This window comes from Temnothorax longispinosus, chromosome 2, assembly GCF_030848805.1.
Source record: "Temnothorax longispinosus isolate EJ_2023e chromosome 2, Tlon_JGU_v1, whole genome shotgun sequence".
Taxonomy (NCBI): domain Eukaryota; kingdom Metazoa; phylum Arthropoda; class Insecta; order Hymenoptera; family Formicidae; genus Temnothorax; species Temnothorax longispinosus.
The window spans coordinates 10,344,312-10,361,121 of record NC_092359.1 but is presented as its reverse complement, the minus strand read 5'-3'; the positions used below and the strand labels follow the sequence as shown (position 1 = coordinate 10,361,121).

Genomic DNA, 16,810 nt, shown 5'->3' with positions numbered 1-16,810 from the left:
ATCTTTTCCCTCACCCGGGAAACCCGGCCGCCGGGGAATTATCATCCTCCGAGGGAACGGGGCGCCCTGGGAAATTTGTCGGGGAACTGTCGTCCGCGGGAGACGCGCACTGGCGGCGGGCTCGGCAAGTTTTGCTGCTTTTAGTGGAATTTATTTTCAAAATGGCTGCTACGAGGAGGTTGCAAAAGGTAAATTCGAGGTAGTCGTCGTGGTCGGTCGTGCGACGTCGACGGGGCCCGTGACGATGTCGGGGTCGTCGCGCGGGATCAACCCGCGCGCGGACGCGCCTTCACCTGCGTGTCGCTCGGCGGGAACGGGCTCTCGCGCGTCAGTGGCCCGTCCTCGCCTCGTCGCTGACATCGAGGGGCACCCCGTCGGTTACTCCTGTCTCTCTCGCGCGCGCGCGCGCCAATGTCGCCGGCAACCGCGGGGGTCGTTACCCGGGGGCCCGGGACCCGTGCCCCCGTCGCGTCGCGTTCCCCACAGAAGGGCCCCGTCCGACCGCCGCTCCGGGGGCGACCTCGAAACCCGGCGGCGACGTGACCGTGCCTCCGCGCGGCTTCACGGACTCCACTCAGCCTGTGTGACTTTTTCCAGGAACTCGGCGACCTCAGGGCGTCGGCGATGAAGAACTTCACAAATATCCAAGTAGACGAGTCCAATATCCTCACCTGGCAGGGCCTGATATTGCCGGTACGTTGTTCGTCGTCGTCGTCGTACCCCTCTTGGGGATTCGAGGGGGGCACGTAACCTAAAATACGCGCGCGCACGGGTGCAAAGTGCACGTCCCGTGAGTCGTGACTCATCCCGTTTCTCTCTCAAGAATGTATGTACTTCCTTACATTTCTTTCGCATTCAAGGTGAGACAAATGTAGCTTGTGTTCTTGAGAGAGGAAGATCCCGTTTCTCTCTCGAGTGTACTTCTTTACATTTCTTTCACATTTAAGGTGAGACAAATGTAGCTTATGTTCTTGAGAGAGGAAGAAAAGTAAATGAAAATGTAATTAACTCAACGGTGCGTGCTTGAATATAGGATTAATTTGGATTACATGAATTTATATACATTATATTTGTGTTGCCTATAATCGCTTGATTCAAACATTCCGATAAAACCAGTCCGATCTGTGTGTATTTTATCCTTCGTATGGAAAGTCATTTTTCAATACAAATTTCTGCAATATTTTACGGTACGCTAGAAGAACTCATTTAAATAAATGTATGAAAATTTATACACTACACTTGATTAGTGATTGTAAGTATTGAATGTGCAGTGAGTTTTGCTGCATATATTGTAAGAATATAGTATATAATGTGTGAATTATATATTGCAATTATACATATATAATTTTTAGACTCTACAATCTCTGTGCACAAAATTGATTGTAACTGTTATATAATCTTAGTAGAATATTGTTTAGAAACATTATTTCTTATTTAGGAAAAAATATATAAGATATTCTTATTTTAACATATTATTTTAAGTACGTGAATATTGCTATGATTTCCTTCAAGTGTAACACAGAGTCTTATGTTGCTTCTATGATATGTAATGTATGTGTTATATTTTACTAGTAATCTATAGACATTAGTAAAGACATGAGATGTTTTCTTCCACAGGACAACCCACCATACAACAAAGGCGCGTTTCGCATCGAAATTAATTTTCCCGCAGAATACCCCTTTAAACCACCAAGAATAAATTTCAAAACGAAGATATATCATCCAAACGTAGACGAAAAGGGACAGATATGTTTGCCAATTATAAGCGCGGAAAATTGGAAACCTGCTACAAAAACGGACCAAGGTCAGTCTCTACATTTCAACTTACAGCTATTTTGTATTTTAATAGTGATTTATAAAAATGCTTCTAAGACTTGAGTATAATTGCTACTAGTTGCAATTTGTAAAATTCATATTTCTAAAGCAGCGTAAACATAAAACTAATATGTTTCTTTTTCAAGAGAAAAAGAGAATATTCTTAATTTGACATATGCCATTTTACACTTGCAGTGATCCAAGCTTTGATAGCATTAGTGAATGATCCTGAGCCCGAGCATCCCTTGAGAGCGGATCTAGCTGAGGAATTTCTGAAGGATAGAAAAAAGTTTTTAAAAAATGCGGAAGAGTTTACAAAAAAGCATGCCGAGAAGAGGCGGGAATCATCATCTTCTAACGAATAACCCCGAATGATTAGCTTTACTTACCATCACCACCACGATGCCTGCCGCCCGTCAGCTGATTTAAACTCAAGCCAATGTATACCTGTCTGTTAATCCCCGTGGAATCTCACAGATTCGAGTTGAGATGACTCTGTACAGTATTGGTTAACACCGACGCAAATTGCATAATGTTGCATAATGTTTATAAGAAGTGGGATGAACTTTTCAGAGTACAGTAAATTATGATGAATAACTGTATCATATTGTATACAATTTATACTTGAAGTCATATGCAATTATACTTTGATTTATCATCGAAAGGTCGTTACATTCCAGCTTGATCCTGTAGGAATGTATACGATGATGAAAAATGATTCAGCATAGAGACATCATGTTTATCAGATGTAGCAGCGTATGTAATGCAGTATGTATTAAAGTACACATAATTTCCAATGTTGTTTAAGATGTTAATTTATAATTGCATTTCGAATTTATAGCTACTGCTTTATAACTGTTACTAATATTAAGATCGCAAGTAATAAAAGAGGAACGTTTGCTCTCAAATTTCTTTAACGAAAACAAAAGAGTGTAATTGTAATTACAATTTTAATTGTAATATAAAATTGAAATTTTTGTCAATCTTTTCGCGATATAATATTGAATTTTTTATAATGTAGCGAATATATAATTTAATGTTTTTCATTGATTAATTAAAAAAAATGTAAACTTTTTTGTTTTTATTTTCGACTCCAAGTACTTTTCAATATCTGAATGCAATGTAAATTTTCTTCACAGGGGGATGGATGTCTGCAGATTTTATTTTATATCCTGTACAGAACTGTCTTAAATTGCTGTAATATGAAACCTGATATGTTAAATTTGTTTACAGTTTTTGCTGGCACATTTGTGATTATCGAAAAATATAAAAATCAAGAACTAAAACGTTTAAAAACATTTTTTTATGTCGTTATTCAAATTATAAAAAGAATAATGAACAAGATTACAACAAACATAGTCGAAATCATTGGAAAGAAGTCTAGTCATTTTTCTTTCCATTTGATTACTACAACTTCCGATTTCTACAATAGCTTAAAAGGCTAATGTTATGTGAAAATTGTGTGAATATTCTTTTTATATAACCTCGTAATATATTTAAATGGGCAAAGAAGTTATTACAACTTCTATTTAAGCGTATGTAATATAATATATATATATATATAAAACATAATATATGAAAAATTGACAAAAGCTCCAGTTGCTGGAATATGAAATGTCTTCTTTGTACTATGTGTGCTGTGTTTATCGAATTGTATAGGATTAAGAAATACAATATTTCAAGAGTAGTAAGTTATATTTTTTGATATAAACGTGATGTGAATTATTTCTCCTATGTACTTCTATAAGAATTTCTAAAATTTTTATGATTATGCGAAATAATATTTATATTTCAATCTGTAATTCACATTTATGCAATAATTTACAGCAATATTTTGAAAAGTATATAAAATGCTAATAAAATTTTTATATTTATCTTTTAACAGCACATATAGATAAATAATTGTTTATAAAATGTTATGAAGATTGAAATCGCTATACAAGAAAATTTCTTGTTAAAAATATTAAACATTGTGAAGATACATACATGTTTAATAACATAATTTGTTTTTATGTTATCGCAATTATGAAAATAACAATCGTATTTTAATTGTGTTTATAACTTTTGCCCTGTATTGTATTAAAATTTCTTCAGACAATAAAACATACCGAGATAACATTAATCGTTACGATGACTAATGTATCTCACACTGTAAGAAACATTATTTGGATGCTATTCATTATACTGGATATTATTACGTATGTAAAAACTTTATACAGCTATTGTTATGGATTATATTCTCAACTGATAAACTTACAGTTCCATTGTTAAACCGTACGAATTACTTCAGCATTTATTTTTAGTATTACATATATTATACATTACATGTATATATGTAAAACTTTACAAGGGTAATTTTTTAGTTAGGGTAAACTGGATATTTTGTGTTTGTTTAGCATGTTAAACTTTGTATAGAAAATAAATGTATTGGGTGAATATTTCAGGAATAATAAGTGCTGTTGTAGCATTTTAATTTTATTCAGTTTTGTGTACGAAAAAGGGTAAAATCTTCATTTAAATCTTAAAACTTTATCTTAATAAATAAAGAGAGAATACAAATAAAAATAAAAACATGACACCAATCATTCGCCTTTCTTCACTACAACGTGAAAGTGTGCAATACATGTTTGAATTGAACTGCATTTTATTAAGATCTTCGTCTTTATTTAATCTCATGCGCACATATCATCCCGCTAACAAATTCTGCATCTCTTACAGATTCGTAGATCCCACTTTTGGCATACTATAATAAATATTCTGTGTTGTACTAAAACGGTCAGTGGATTAAATTGCAATGAAATAATTGAAAAGCTAGGTGGAAGAGGCGGAAGCTGTTAAGCGTCAACATTGGAGAGTGTATAATGTTTATTACTATATAAATTCAAATTATATATTTATATAAATACAAAATATAGCGTGAAAGCATATCTTAACTAATATATATCCAAAAATGGACTTAGATGAAAATCAACACTTGTGTATTCATGTGTTTTTTATATAAGAAGATAAACATGATTTATATTTAGGGGTGTGGAGTGCAAACTTGAAAAATAATATTGAGTTGTTGGAAATGAGACAAGTATATTCTTAATAATACATTCACATCACTTATTTACATATATAATTGATAGACATCAACGTAAATAAAACTATATGTAAATGTACCATTTTTCTTCCTAAATTCACGATATATTCAGATAGTATTTGTTATCATAGACAATCACAGTCTTACAAGTGTAGAAAAGTTTCTAATTGCGATATTATCAATGCGAATCATCTTCAGTAACTTAATTGTATTTCGCATCATTAGAAACGCGCGTTAACTAAAATCTATCTAATTTAGAATACATATTCATTATAATGAGTACTCACATGTATTACATGCGTATTGTAATACAAGTGTAAGTCAAACAAATGCACATGTAATTGAAATGTAAAGAGTTGGAGAGCAGGTACAATCTCCATTATTACAAGAAATCAATGCCTCCCTGATTTAGATCTAAGTGCATCATTCCTTTGACACATCAACCTTTTCCACCAAACTAGTCAATTATCAAAAGAATATCTTGCCATTCATTTCAATTACAGAGATGTTCCATGATAACAAGTATATAAGTTGTCTAATTCAAACATTTTTTAATGGATATAAACACATCATCTTACAGTTTTCAGCACTCAATAATGACCCATTCTCTAATTTTTTTGTCTTTGTATTTGCAATATCGGCCGTACTCAATATTTTACCATTTTCGATAAACTTCCCAATCATATATTCCTGTAAAGAACATTATACGCTGTAAATTTAAAGCTAAATAAGTGTCAATATATGTAGTCAATATATTAACTGTATACATATACAGAATATCCAAACTCTATGGAAATATAATTTTCTTGTTGACATGGAATATCCCCTGGACAATAATAATTCACAACCGAGAAATGAGAATAACAAGAAGATAACGATAATGATGCCAAATAATGGTGATGTAATAATGATTCGGTGAATAAAATATGAAGAATCATTAATGTGTATAGTAAGAGGATATATATTATTACAAATTACTTACATGTTTGTACACATCCAATATTGAATTCAGCATTAAGCAACATATGTATACACCTTCCTGTAAATCGTAGAATGTATTAGTTTGTATTTCTGTAAATATTAGGGTCAATGTATAACATGCATTACATACCGATCTTCCGGTGTACGAGCCAAGTACTCTCGTTCGATTAAGCCTTCGATACGTTTCTTAATTATTACAGGTGAAGGCAAAAATCGACCTCTTAACTGTTCTGTTACTTCTGTTACCAGTATATTATGCTAATAAAAGAGAAAATAAATTGATATATTGATTATGCTTTATATATTCTACACATATTATAGCTTATCTCGAATAAAAAAAATATTTTTTTTACGTTCGAAAAATATGTATCAATGAATTAACCGTGTACAGTGAATTTATATTTATAAGAAATTTCAAGTTACATACAGGCATACGCTTTCGGGCTTTCATAATTCGTACGATGGCTGCTTCGATCTCGTGTTTCCGGTCTTCATCGACTTTATTGCGCGTCTCTCTTCTCTCAGGTTCTGATTCTCCCTTTGCTGCTACGGTCTGGATCTTTACTCTTAACAAAAGCGATACAAATATTCAATAAAAGATGGTTATTTACATCACATATATTATTAACACATTTGCAGCCACTAACGTAATTTTATGTCACTTTTAAGATTTGTAGCCAATTGTCCTTGATGTAATTTTACGTCATTTTAAAATGTAGTAGTTTGTTGCCGCTGGTATAATTTAACGTTATTTTATATTTTTAGAAAAGCACATAATTTTATGATTTGTATTTATGATTACTGCAGCTATCTAACAATAAATTGATTTCAAAATAAGCATTTAAACGGAATTAAAAAGTAGTTTGGATCCGAAAATGAAACAAATTTACACGTAACTCTCAGTACAGCCACGCGCTCGAATCGCCAGCTGCGAAAGTGTTAATATATGTATCATTTATTGCATAAAAATATAATACCTATGTAATTTACTGGTAAAACTGTCGTTCACACAGAAACAATTCGTAGATTCAATTTCCTTGGTACGAGGGTGTTTAAGTAAAATTCTTTGTGTAGCTTTACCCATGGCAAGAGATTGCAATGCTCTGACCAAGTCCCTCTCTGGAATATCGGTTTCACCTTGAATTTCCTACACAATATTCATACATATGTACATATAGAAATTATAAACACTTTTTATTCTTCATGTAACATGTAGATGTAATTAATTAGCTGCTTAAACTCATATCACAACTCACCTCATATGTTAACCTTTCTCTTTTATTGAACAGCATTAACACACACATTTGGTAAGTGGAAACTTGTATTATGTGCTTTCGCGGTGTACTACACATGCTGCTTCGCTGGCTCACTAAGCTGCTACTTGCGCTACCATTCCCAATAGAACTCGAAGATGATGGAGTATCCAAGCCTCCGCAATTACTCTCTTCTCTTCGTGGTCCATAGAATACAGCGTTTAGATCAGCAGAACCTGTACAAATTTTTATCATTGCACTCATTATATTACTAAATGTTTAAGTAAAAACAGATATTGATAAAGACATAAAAATAATAACTCACCTAATTGTGGCTGTAACGTTAATTGTCGACCGCTATGTTTAGCTAGGTAGAAGCGCCGGAAGGCATCAAAGGCATCACGCGGAGCAGTGGGCATACTGCATTTTGGAGTGGCTGATTGCGTTGGCCAGAAACCAGTTGTAAGCACCCGGACACTTATATCCACACCATGTAGATTTGTCTTTATGAAACATACACAGATAAGACATAAAATAATAATCTATATCTATGGTATACGTATAAATACAAATTTTATAAAATGTTTTAGTTAAACATAACCACAATATTACGCGTTAACAATCTTTTCTGTAACTTATACACTAATTTATATTTTATTTATACATGTGGAAATATTCAAATTAATATTTATATAAAATCTTAATATAAAAATTATAGAAGCATTTAAGGTAATAAAACCTTTTATTATATTTTCTTTATTAGCTGGTCTATGCTTTATTATATTATTTTGATACTTACGCCAGACGTAAGAACATGGTCCTTAAATTCATCCATAATAGTGTTGCTGACTGTTATATCCTTAAACATGCCTTCTAACTTTGATGTGAACTGACATCCACATTCAGTCTAAAAAAATAATCAAGAAATATGTTTTTAATTTCTTTTAATATAAAAATGTGAGCAATACCCGTTTCAGATATGAACAAGTTCTCACCTTAAGTTTGGATATCATATTCTTTTCACTATCATCTGAAACAGACTTATTCAACAATAATCGTTTGGCTAAGTGTTGTTTATAGTACCGTTCAAATACATCCTTTTCTTGTAAGAAACGGAATAAAACCATAGTTTTATCTAGAATCCCTTCAATCTCCTGCTCTGTCATCTAAAACCAAATATATTCATGTATCGAAAGTCATACGATATGTAACAATGCAATTATACACATAATACTAACTCCTTTAACGCCTTTCTTCAATTTGTCGTCGATAAATAGCGACAGATATTCCGGGCTTTTAGGATTCAAGTTAAGGAAGTATTCAAAATCCGATGCTATCATCTGTTTATAATTCTTGTCATTATTGAAAGAATAATGTAGAAAATGATCAAAGCGATCTTTTAGATCTAACAAGTTTTGGACGTAAAGAACGGCATTTGTGGTTGATTCATGCTCTTCTTGCACTAATGCGCGGCCCTGCTCTCTGAGGAACTGAGATACACAGTCGCACACAGTACGCAATCCGTCTGATACTCTCGAAAATAGTTTATACATACAACCAAGATCTTCCGTTTTCTGATTTTTGAGCATGTGTACTACACCACTGTTTTCCATCTGTCAAACACAAGAGATGTTAAGATATATAACACATAATATATATTATGTGCTAAACATGTGATTATATAACACATGACATATATTTAAGTTTAATCGTCCATTAATACAGGGGATCGATCATGTATCTTTTCCCCTAGGACGTGAAAAGTGAAAAGTTTATCTCTTTCTATTCAACACTAATAGAAAAAGATAGTTACATGAAACTTTTCACTTTTCACGTTTCCGCTCTAAGGAAAAAGTTACATGATCGCTAGCCAGATCGTAAATAAACACACCTCAACAATGGTTTTCATGTGTATTTTGATTAACTCTTCTTCTACAACTTCTACTATCCGTGATTCAGTTGATTCATCTAAATAATGTTTTGCCCTTTCAGATTCTTCGCAGATTCTAGCTTCAACCTTTTTTATATATACCGATGCACTATTTTCTGCCAGAAATTTTTGAGATTCCATCTGAAGAAAATTTTGCAGGTTACATATGCGCATGTAAGACTATTGTACGTATCTCATTATTGGACACTCACTCTATAAAACTCAGCACTTTGTTGTAAAAAAGGCCTTTCAAAATCTTCCTCATAAACTTGGCGATTGTTAATTCCAAGTAACATTAACATTTGGCAGGCATTTTTTATAGCGCTACGATCTACAACTTCTCCTCTTCTTTCCCTCGCGACCATACCTAATAATGTTTCCCGTAAATGGTCTCTAACACATCCATATCTGACCACCTAAAAAATTAATAAGAAACTCGTCAATATTAAACATACTTAACAATCATTTTATATAAATCAACAGCAACTTAACGTTGCAAAATCAACAACTATTTTATTACAATAGAACTTTGTGACTTCTAAATTCTTTATAAGACAATGCAAGTTAAAAATGAAAATTACCTGATCTCGAAAAATAATTAATCCAAGATTATACACATTGTCTACATCATTCTGTTGAACATACACTCTATCCATGTACATCAAGATATCCCTGATCATCACCATTGACGTTTGATGATCGTTCCATGCTAGATTTAAAGTTTGTAGGAAGTTATTATGCAAGGAACGAAGAACATCCTCTCGCACTTTGTTTTCAAGGTGTTGCGTTACAACTTCCTTCAGTCCCGTGTACAATCGTTCGCCATACTTGTGAAGAACCATCGTGTAAGCATTGCGATAAAGTTCTTCGAAACTGAGGCCAGAGTTATTTTTCTTCTGTATCTCTTGAATAGCACTCTTCAATAAGGTCCAGATGCTTTCTACATACTTCTCATCCATAGTTGTCTGTGAAAACAGAGTGTTTATGGTAGTTAATTGGCTATTGACTAAATATAAACTCATGTTTCTATTCATCTTAATTTAAGAGAAATCATAAATGTCTACGATAATTTGTAATATTAATATAATACAATTGCAAATGTAAAATACATTAAATAACGCAGATACAATTCATAAAAGCTCATAAAAAATGTTAACTTATGCTTGCTGCATAAGCATAGTAAAGATATTACAGGTAATAATTCTCACAAGAGTGTTACGAATTATGAGAGGATTGTTTTTGTGTGTTAACCCTGACGTTGGAATTATGTCAATCATTCTGCCGCCTTGCTGAAGATCATAGTCTTCATTTTCATAATCCATGATTCTATCTCTTTTATGGTTCTGTTTTCTATTCCTGTATAGATGTGTTTTGTATAGATTGCTTGTATGTTTTGCTTTGTCATAACCTTGATTATGAAAATGTACATCCACAAATAAGTCTTTGTTAGAATTAGAGAGAGAAAATTATATACGTTTCTTTATTTAACATTTTATATGACATTTATCAAACATATTTTTATGTTATATGGTATATTATGTGAACATAGTTTGTGTCACATAGACATTATTAAACAATGTAAACAAGTCTAACCTACTAATAAAATAAAATTTAATAAAATTATAACATATACAGACTTGCTATTAAATTCGAAGCAAGATAAGATTTTTTAGATTAAATTAATATTAAATTTATCAATATTAATTTATAAATCAATATTATATTTATTTGTCATATTCTCATTATGAAAGAACCTCATTTACTGAGAGCAGCTTTTTAATTATACATCATAATAGAATTAAATATATTTTAGAAATAAATTCAACTCTGAGGTGTGAACATTTACAAAAAATGAGAAAAAGCAAGTTGAAAAATAGATCTATGACATTTTTTTATACATAACATTATGTATAGAAATTTACAAGCAAAATTTTTGTGCAAAGTACAGATTCTTATTAAAATCATGCGTGCCAATCTTTTCATAAATTACTGGTAACATCATTTTACCTTATTACGTTATTCGGTACTAAAAAGCAAGGTATTTCTAGCATTGTAAATTTGACAGACAGTAAAATATGACATTAAAAATTTAGCATGGTTATATAGCTGCACTTTATTAACAACTGTCTTTTACACTACTACTATGGTAACCATTGTCGATGACCTCTTCTCATAGTTCAAGCACGAACAATGCTTAAAACTGTACCTTTAGTGAACACAACATAATATTTATCCAATTCAAATATTAATGCTGCTAAGTAATACATTAGGCTACAAAGATACACAATACATAATTGGAAAAATAGTTAAACGAAAATATTAAGCGTGAGAAAAATATGATTAATATGTAAAATTTAATTTATAAAATAAATATATTATTGCATATAGTTTTTTATTTTGCACTAAGGTTTGACATCCATTTCTATCAATGCAGATTAACTTTAATCTCAGTTTAACTTGCTTTTTATCTTTTTTTTAATTCGTAGAACTAGAAAAAGGATAGCAAGTTAAACCAAAATCCAAGTTAATCTATGTTGGCAGAAATAGACATAAATCACAAAGATGTCAGTTTTATAAACTTATACGTGACATTGATCGCCATTATCTGGTTAGTTGATTCATAAAAAAGTAAATGCTGCCGCATATATCAATTTATACATCTATATAGCATTAAATAAATATTTATTTATTTCAGGTGTTAACACATTTTTAATTATTTTTAACCAATTGATTCCATTTAATAAAAAACAAGGGGATCAAAATGACCCTTTGATATTTAACTTAATTACTCATTTTTAAAACATCTTAATTTCTGAAATTTTCCCAGACTTTTATCGAAATTACATAGATGATTGATTTCATTAATTTTTCTCTTTTCTTCTCTAAGATTTCTTTGGTTTTTGGTAGAAATAAATACGGATTGATCTCTGATAGTTCTAGTGTTAAACAAAGATGACAGATTCCAACATCATCAGTCTCCCGGTCGATTATACATCATTGTAATCATATTTTTTTCTTGCGTATATCAAGGGGGGAGAGAGAGAGAGAGAGAGAGAGAGAGAGAGAGAAAGAGAGAGAGAGAGAGAGAGAGGTCACCGAGACGTTCAAGTGCAAGAGTGCAAAAAGGGTACGGAGATCAGCGTGTAACGCAAGATTGCACTACGCAGATAAGCGCGATTTGGCAGACGCGTGCTGGTATCGTGTCACAAGGACTTCTTTTCAGCCGAGCTTCTCGCGCGGTTCATCTTTCCTCGGTTTCTTTTCACGTTGACGAGAAAAACCGAGAAAAATATGAACGTACGAGAGGTTCAGCTAAATAGAACGGGCGATTTCTCGACGGTACGACAATCCTCCTCGATCCGCCACGCGGATGCACGCGGATACACGCGTGCCTCCGCAAGCGAGCCCGTTGCGACGCCGCCAACGGAGCTCGATCCTCGGACTCGGCGGACTCTAATTGGCGCGCGAGTCCGGAGCAGTCCGGAGGTGCGGGATTGTTTACGACCGACACAACACGCCGTGCCATGTCCGCGTCGTGTCATGTTGCGTCGCGTCGCGTCGAGGTAGGTTATGGGATGCTGTTTATAGGCGTCGGGTGCACTCCTGACCGTGATGCGACGGACAAAAGGAAAACAAATAACAAGTAAATAAATAAGCCTGGTCGCGCGCGCGCGCGCGCGTGAACGCGAAAGAACACGGCGCGCGGAGGGTGGACGCGAGGAGGGGGGAGGGAGCGGAGAGGACGAGAGCGACTCGCTCCCTCCCTCCCCTCCCCCCTTCGACCCCTTCTGCCAGGCGTCGCGAGCCGCGAAGAAATTACTCACCGGGAAAGCACGTATGCGCATCTTGCTCTCCTTCTTCATCAGAGCACTGCTCTTCATCATGTCGGGTTTGTCGGGTCTCGGGGTTCGCGTCGAAGGGGGGTTACCTCGCCACCTCAGAAATGCCGTTCCGACGTGAAGGCTGCCTCGGCGAGCGCGCGACGCCGCGTGCACATCGACGCGCGGGGCACACAAACGCGGACGCGCAACACCACCACTGCCGCACGCACGCACGCACACAAACGCTGTCGCGGGCTTGCAAAGCTGCGAGACTCTCTCTCTCTCTTTCTCTTTCTCTAAACGAAGCGGCGGGCGAAACCCATTTACGTATCGGGAACAGCCGATGATCGCTCGCGGAGAGACGGTGGCGGCGGGTGCACGCACACGCGCGGCGAGTCACTGGACGGCAACGTGGTGAGGACCGACGTTTAGACGGTTGTCGGGTAGTCCCTTTTTCCTCCTGCGCCCCGCGCCCGAGCACATTTAACGACGCCTCTCCCGTAGGCGAGCGCTATCCTTCCAGCCCGGCGGACGAAACTCTCTTCTGAACTCTGAGGGACTGTGAGGGATAAAGGTGCGCGCTTTCGACGATGAAGGGAACTAGGAAGAGCGAGCGACGAGGAGAGAGAAAGAGAGAGAGAGCAAGAGAGAGCGCGGCTCGCAAGCGGGAGAGGGAGCAAGAGGAATAATGAGAGAGGGGGAAGGAGACGAGAAGAAACGAGCGAGAGAGAGAGACGGGCAGACACGAGTACACGACGTGCGATGGAGTCGAGCGAGTCACGGTCGTGAGGGAAATATCAACGAGCCGTGGCGCCTGGCGGCCGATCGCTGCGCTCCGCCTTCCCGTTTTCCGGCTCCGCCACACGAGAATCGTGCTCCGTTCCGCTGCCGACGACGATGGACGGATCGCGCACCGAATTCAATGAGGTGGCCGCGGGCGCGAGCGCGGTCGTCCTCGTGACATAATTGTGGAGCAGCGGCAGCAGCAGCAGCACGGCAGAAACGGAGCAGCCGCGGCGACGACGTGACGCGGCGAAGCGGGTCCTCTTCGTCGTTGCGCTCCTGCAACACCGTCCCGCTGTCAGCACTAGTCAGCAGCACCGGGTATCCGCCACTATTCGCAAGCGACGAACGATGCCCGCGACACATGAATCACGACCACCAACGGGCACTGCGTGCGTAGCGTTCTCTCCGTCTCTCGTAGGATCTAGCTAGGAATGCTAGGATCGCCGTCGCGAGTCGCGAATCATCCGGCGGACATCGACTGGGCCCCTCGCGCGACCGTGCCGCCGCCCTAGCGGCGCGCCCGCGCACCACGCGCCGCTACTTCCGCTTCGACCGTCGGTCGATAATGACGGAGAGCGGCGTTTTCTACTGGAAAAAAGCAGTGCGGCGCTGCCTGCACGCTGAGCGCAATTTTTTATTGTGTTCCAAATTTTGAAAATCTGAAAATTAGTTCACGTGTTTTCGGTGTTTAGCGTTCTACTGTTCAAAATTTGTCAAATTAAACACAGTAGAACAATAAACACTGCTTCTTTGCACGGTTCATCTTTCTCCTCTTTTTCTTTTCACGATGGAAAGAAGAAGAGAAAAGATGAACCGTACAAGAAGTTCGGCTAAAAAGAACAGAACAGAGGTGAACTCCATTCGTTTGCACTTTCTACTCCGTTTCTTTCATTTTCTCCTTTCCTCGCTTTTTTGTTGCCGCGTTACGTGTTTGTACTTTTTGAAATTAAGATGAAAAATATGGGAGAAAATTAAGACAAAAAAGGCGAAGAAAGCACAAAAAATTCGTCTAAAACAAAAAATAAAGCCCTCTTTCTAGGTTCCAAAATCTAAATTATAGCATGTCTTGTTTCGAACACAAAAAAAACTCAGCTATTTTAATTCGTGAAAGATACGTTATTTTTCTATATTTATGCTGTTTTTTAAATATATTTTAGATTCATCTTTCTGCTTTTTTTTTTAATATCGAAACTTCGGGTTATATATTCAACTATAGCTGGTCTGCAGGGCCTGGCAGAACGCTGCTGTGGCGGTCCCGCGTCCCGCCTTCCGTATGACAACCCGGTCACATCACCCTTGATACTCTTGACAGCAACGCTATACTTTCTCGCGAGCGTACAATTAACATAATAAAAGCAACATAATAAAAGAAAATCCAATTTTAAATTACGTGAGATTCCCCACTAAGCTCTGGAGTCGCTTAATGTTGGATTTTCTTTTATTATGTTCGGAAATTATTTTTGCTGGAGCTCCTTTAACAGCTTTTTACTTTCGTGCAATTTCTGATCCAGGGGGCCTATTACGTATCTTTTCACGAGGTGAAAATGCGAAAAGTGAGAGAATTCACTAGAGTATCTACGATTTCATTGGTCGAAATCTAGTAAATCTGTTCACTTTTCGCATTTTTACCTCGTGAAAAGATACGTAATAGGCCCCCAGGTTGATCTTCACCGCTTTCACCTTGTCCTCGCTCGCCTGCAGTTCGTTCAGTTCATCTCTTAAATTAAAGAGTCCCGCTCTGCTAGCGCTTTGTTGATTTCTTTCAATTTATCCAGAATTATTTTAGCACATTCCTCGAGCTCAGATTTTTCTTAATGTACCTCAATCTCTGTTCGTACCAGAGAGAAACCTGAGAGCGGCCACCGGGATCATTCCGTTCCAGCGGACGTATACTGACGCGCCGCCTGAGAAAGTGGACGTCAACTACGTCGTTACGCTCGGTAACGGTACACACATGGTTCGTGTCCGTGCTATGGTTCGTGTCCGAACTACTCAGATGGAGGGGATATGTCAGTCGGCTGACTCGGCACTCGGCAAGCTTCGAGCGGGGAGAGAAGGGCAGACATACGATCTGCTGTCTCCTTCTCGCTTGAGCTGTGACGTAGCTGCTTAGCACGCGCCGGCTATGCCACGATGCCATGCATTTCGGGTATCGCTCCTCGCGTCTCGCCGAATGCCGAGTCTCGCGTTGGCAAATCGACGATGCGCTATACGTTACATTTACGTTTATATTTACAAATTTTAATTTTTATATTTATAAATATATATATATATATATATATATATATATATTTGAAATTTATAAATATAAAGATTGCAATTATAATTAATTAAAAAAATATATATAAAACATAAAAAAAAAATCAAGATACTGAGCCTCAAAGTTTCAACTTTTACTAATGAAAAGGTTTTCTAGGCCAAACGGTAAGAGATACGAGGTTGGCCAAGAGGACCAAAGTTGCTCCTCTCGTCGAGTTCTATAAGGAAAAAATGCCAAAACTAAAAAAAAATAAAGTTTAAATTTTTTTTTGAAACTTTGAGGCTCAGTATCTTTATTTTTTATACCGGAAGAGGTACTGAAATTTATACCACGTATAAAGCACATCTAAATTAACGTATATTCACAGTTTCAAGAAAATCCTAAGAAAATCGGTTTTCTCTAGTATAAGGACGAGTGAACGTCCTTAACGAATTAATAATGCAAGGACATACAGACGTTATTACAACCATTTGAGAAAACTGTTCAACATTTTATGTGTTGCTGCAGAAGAAATTCGTAATGTGGGCGGACAAATTATACGTTAGTGGCTAGTGCTGCTAGAAAAGCTCGTAGTATTTTAAGGATACATGCTGTAGATGATATTGCTTGTCCCTAGCTTGTCCCATGCATTTAGATGATATTGCTTGTCCCTAGCTTGCAGTTTGAAAATGTTTGATTATTAAAAACATTTGATTATTAAAATCTTACATTCAAAATAACGCTTATAGCAGATAAACAAAAATCTTGTCTGTATTTGACATCACACTTGTGAAAATTAAGCGTGTAAAAAATCTGCAAAAGAAATGTAAACGTGCAAAGAAACTATTGTCAATAACATCACACATACACACACAGAAGAAAATGTAAATAATTGATTTC

At 36.6% G+C, this 16,810-nt stretch overlaps 2 protein-coding genes across 4 annotated transcripts; one reads left to right on the top strand and one right to left on the bottom strand.

Moving 5' to 3' along the window:
- The first annotated feature begins 22 nt into the window (after window positions 1–22).
- Ubc10 (ubiquitin conjugating enzyme 10) lies at window positions 23–3,979 on the top strand. Its single transcript, XM_071770309.1, has 4 exons — window positions 23–188; window positions 598–693; window positions 1,618–1,804; window positions 2,011–3,979. The coding sequence occupies exons 1-4, from the start codon at window positions 162–164 to the stop codon at window positions 2,178–2,180; spliced, it is 480 nt and encodes a 159-aa protein (XP_071626410.1). The 5' UTR covers window positions 23–161; the 3' UTR covers window positions 2,181–3,979.
- Window positions 3,980–4,269: 290 nt separating this feature from the next.
- LOC139808388 (cullin-3-like) lies at window positions 4,270–14,239 on the bottom strand. Of its 3 annotated transcripts, none has more exons than XM_071770296.1 (14): window positions 12,889–14,227; window positions 9,646–10,029; window positions 9,277–9,480; window positions 9,026–9,205; window positions 8,373–8,747; window positions 8,130–8,300; window positions 7,934–8,041; window positions 7,460–7,637; window positions 7,138–7,370; window positions 6,859–7,028; window positions 6,309–6,447; window positions 6,012–6,139; window positions 5,883–5,939; window positions 4,270–4,558 (listed from the first exon to the last, which is right to left on the bottom strand). In XM_071770296.1, exons 1-13 carry the CDS (start codon window positions 12,946–12,948, stop codon window positions 5,915–5,917), a joined length of 2,355 nt encoding a protein of 784 aa, XP_071626397.1. In that variant the 5' UTR covers window positions 12,949–14,227; the 3' UTR covers window positions 4,270–4,558; window positions 5,883–5,914. The 3 variants fall into 3 exon arrangements, with proteins under 3 accessions (XP_071626397.1, XP_071626398.1, XP_071626399.1); XM_071770297.1 differs by lacking the exon at window positions 4,270–4,558 and adding an exon at window positions 4,663–5,590 and having other exon boundaries at window positions 12,889–14,238; XM_071770298.1 differs by lacking the exon at window positions 4,270–4,558 and having other exon boundaries at window positions 4,663–5,939; window positions 12,889–14,239.
- Between the last annotated feature and the right edge of the window lie 2,571 nt (window positions 14,240–16,810).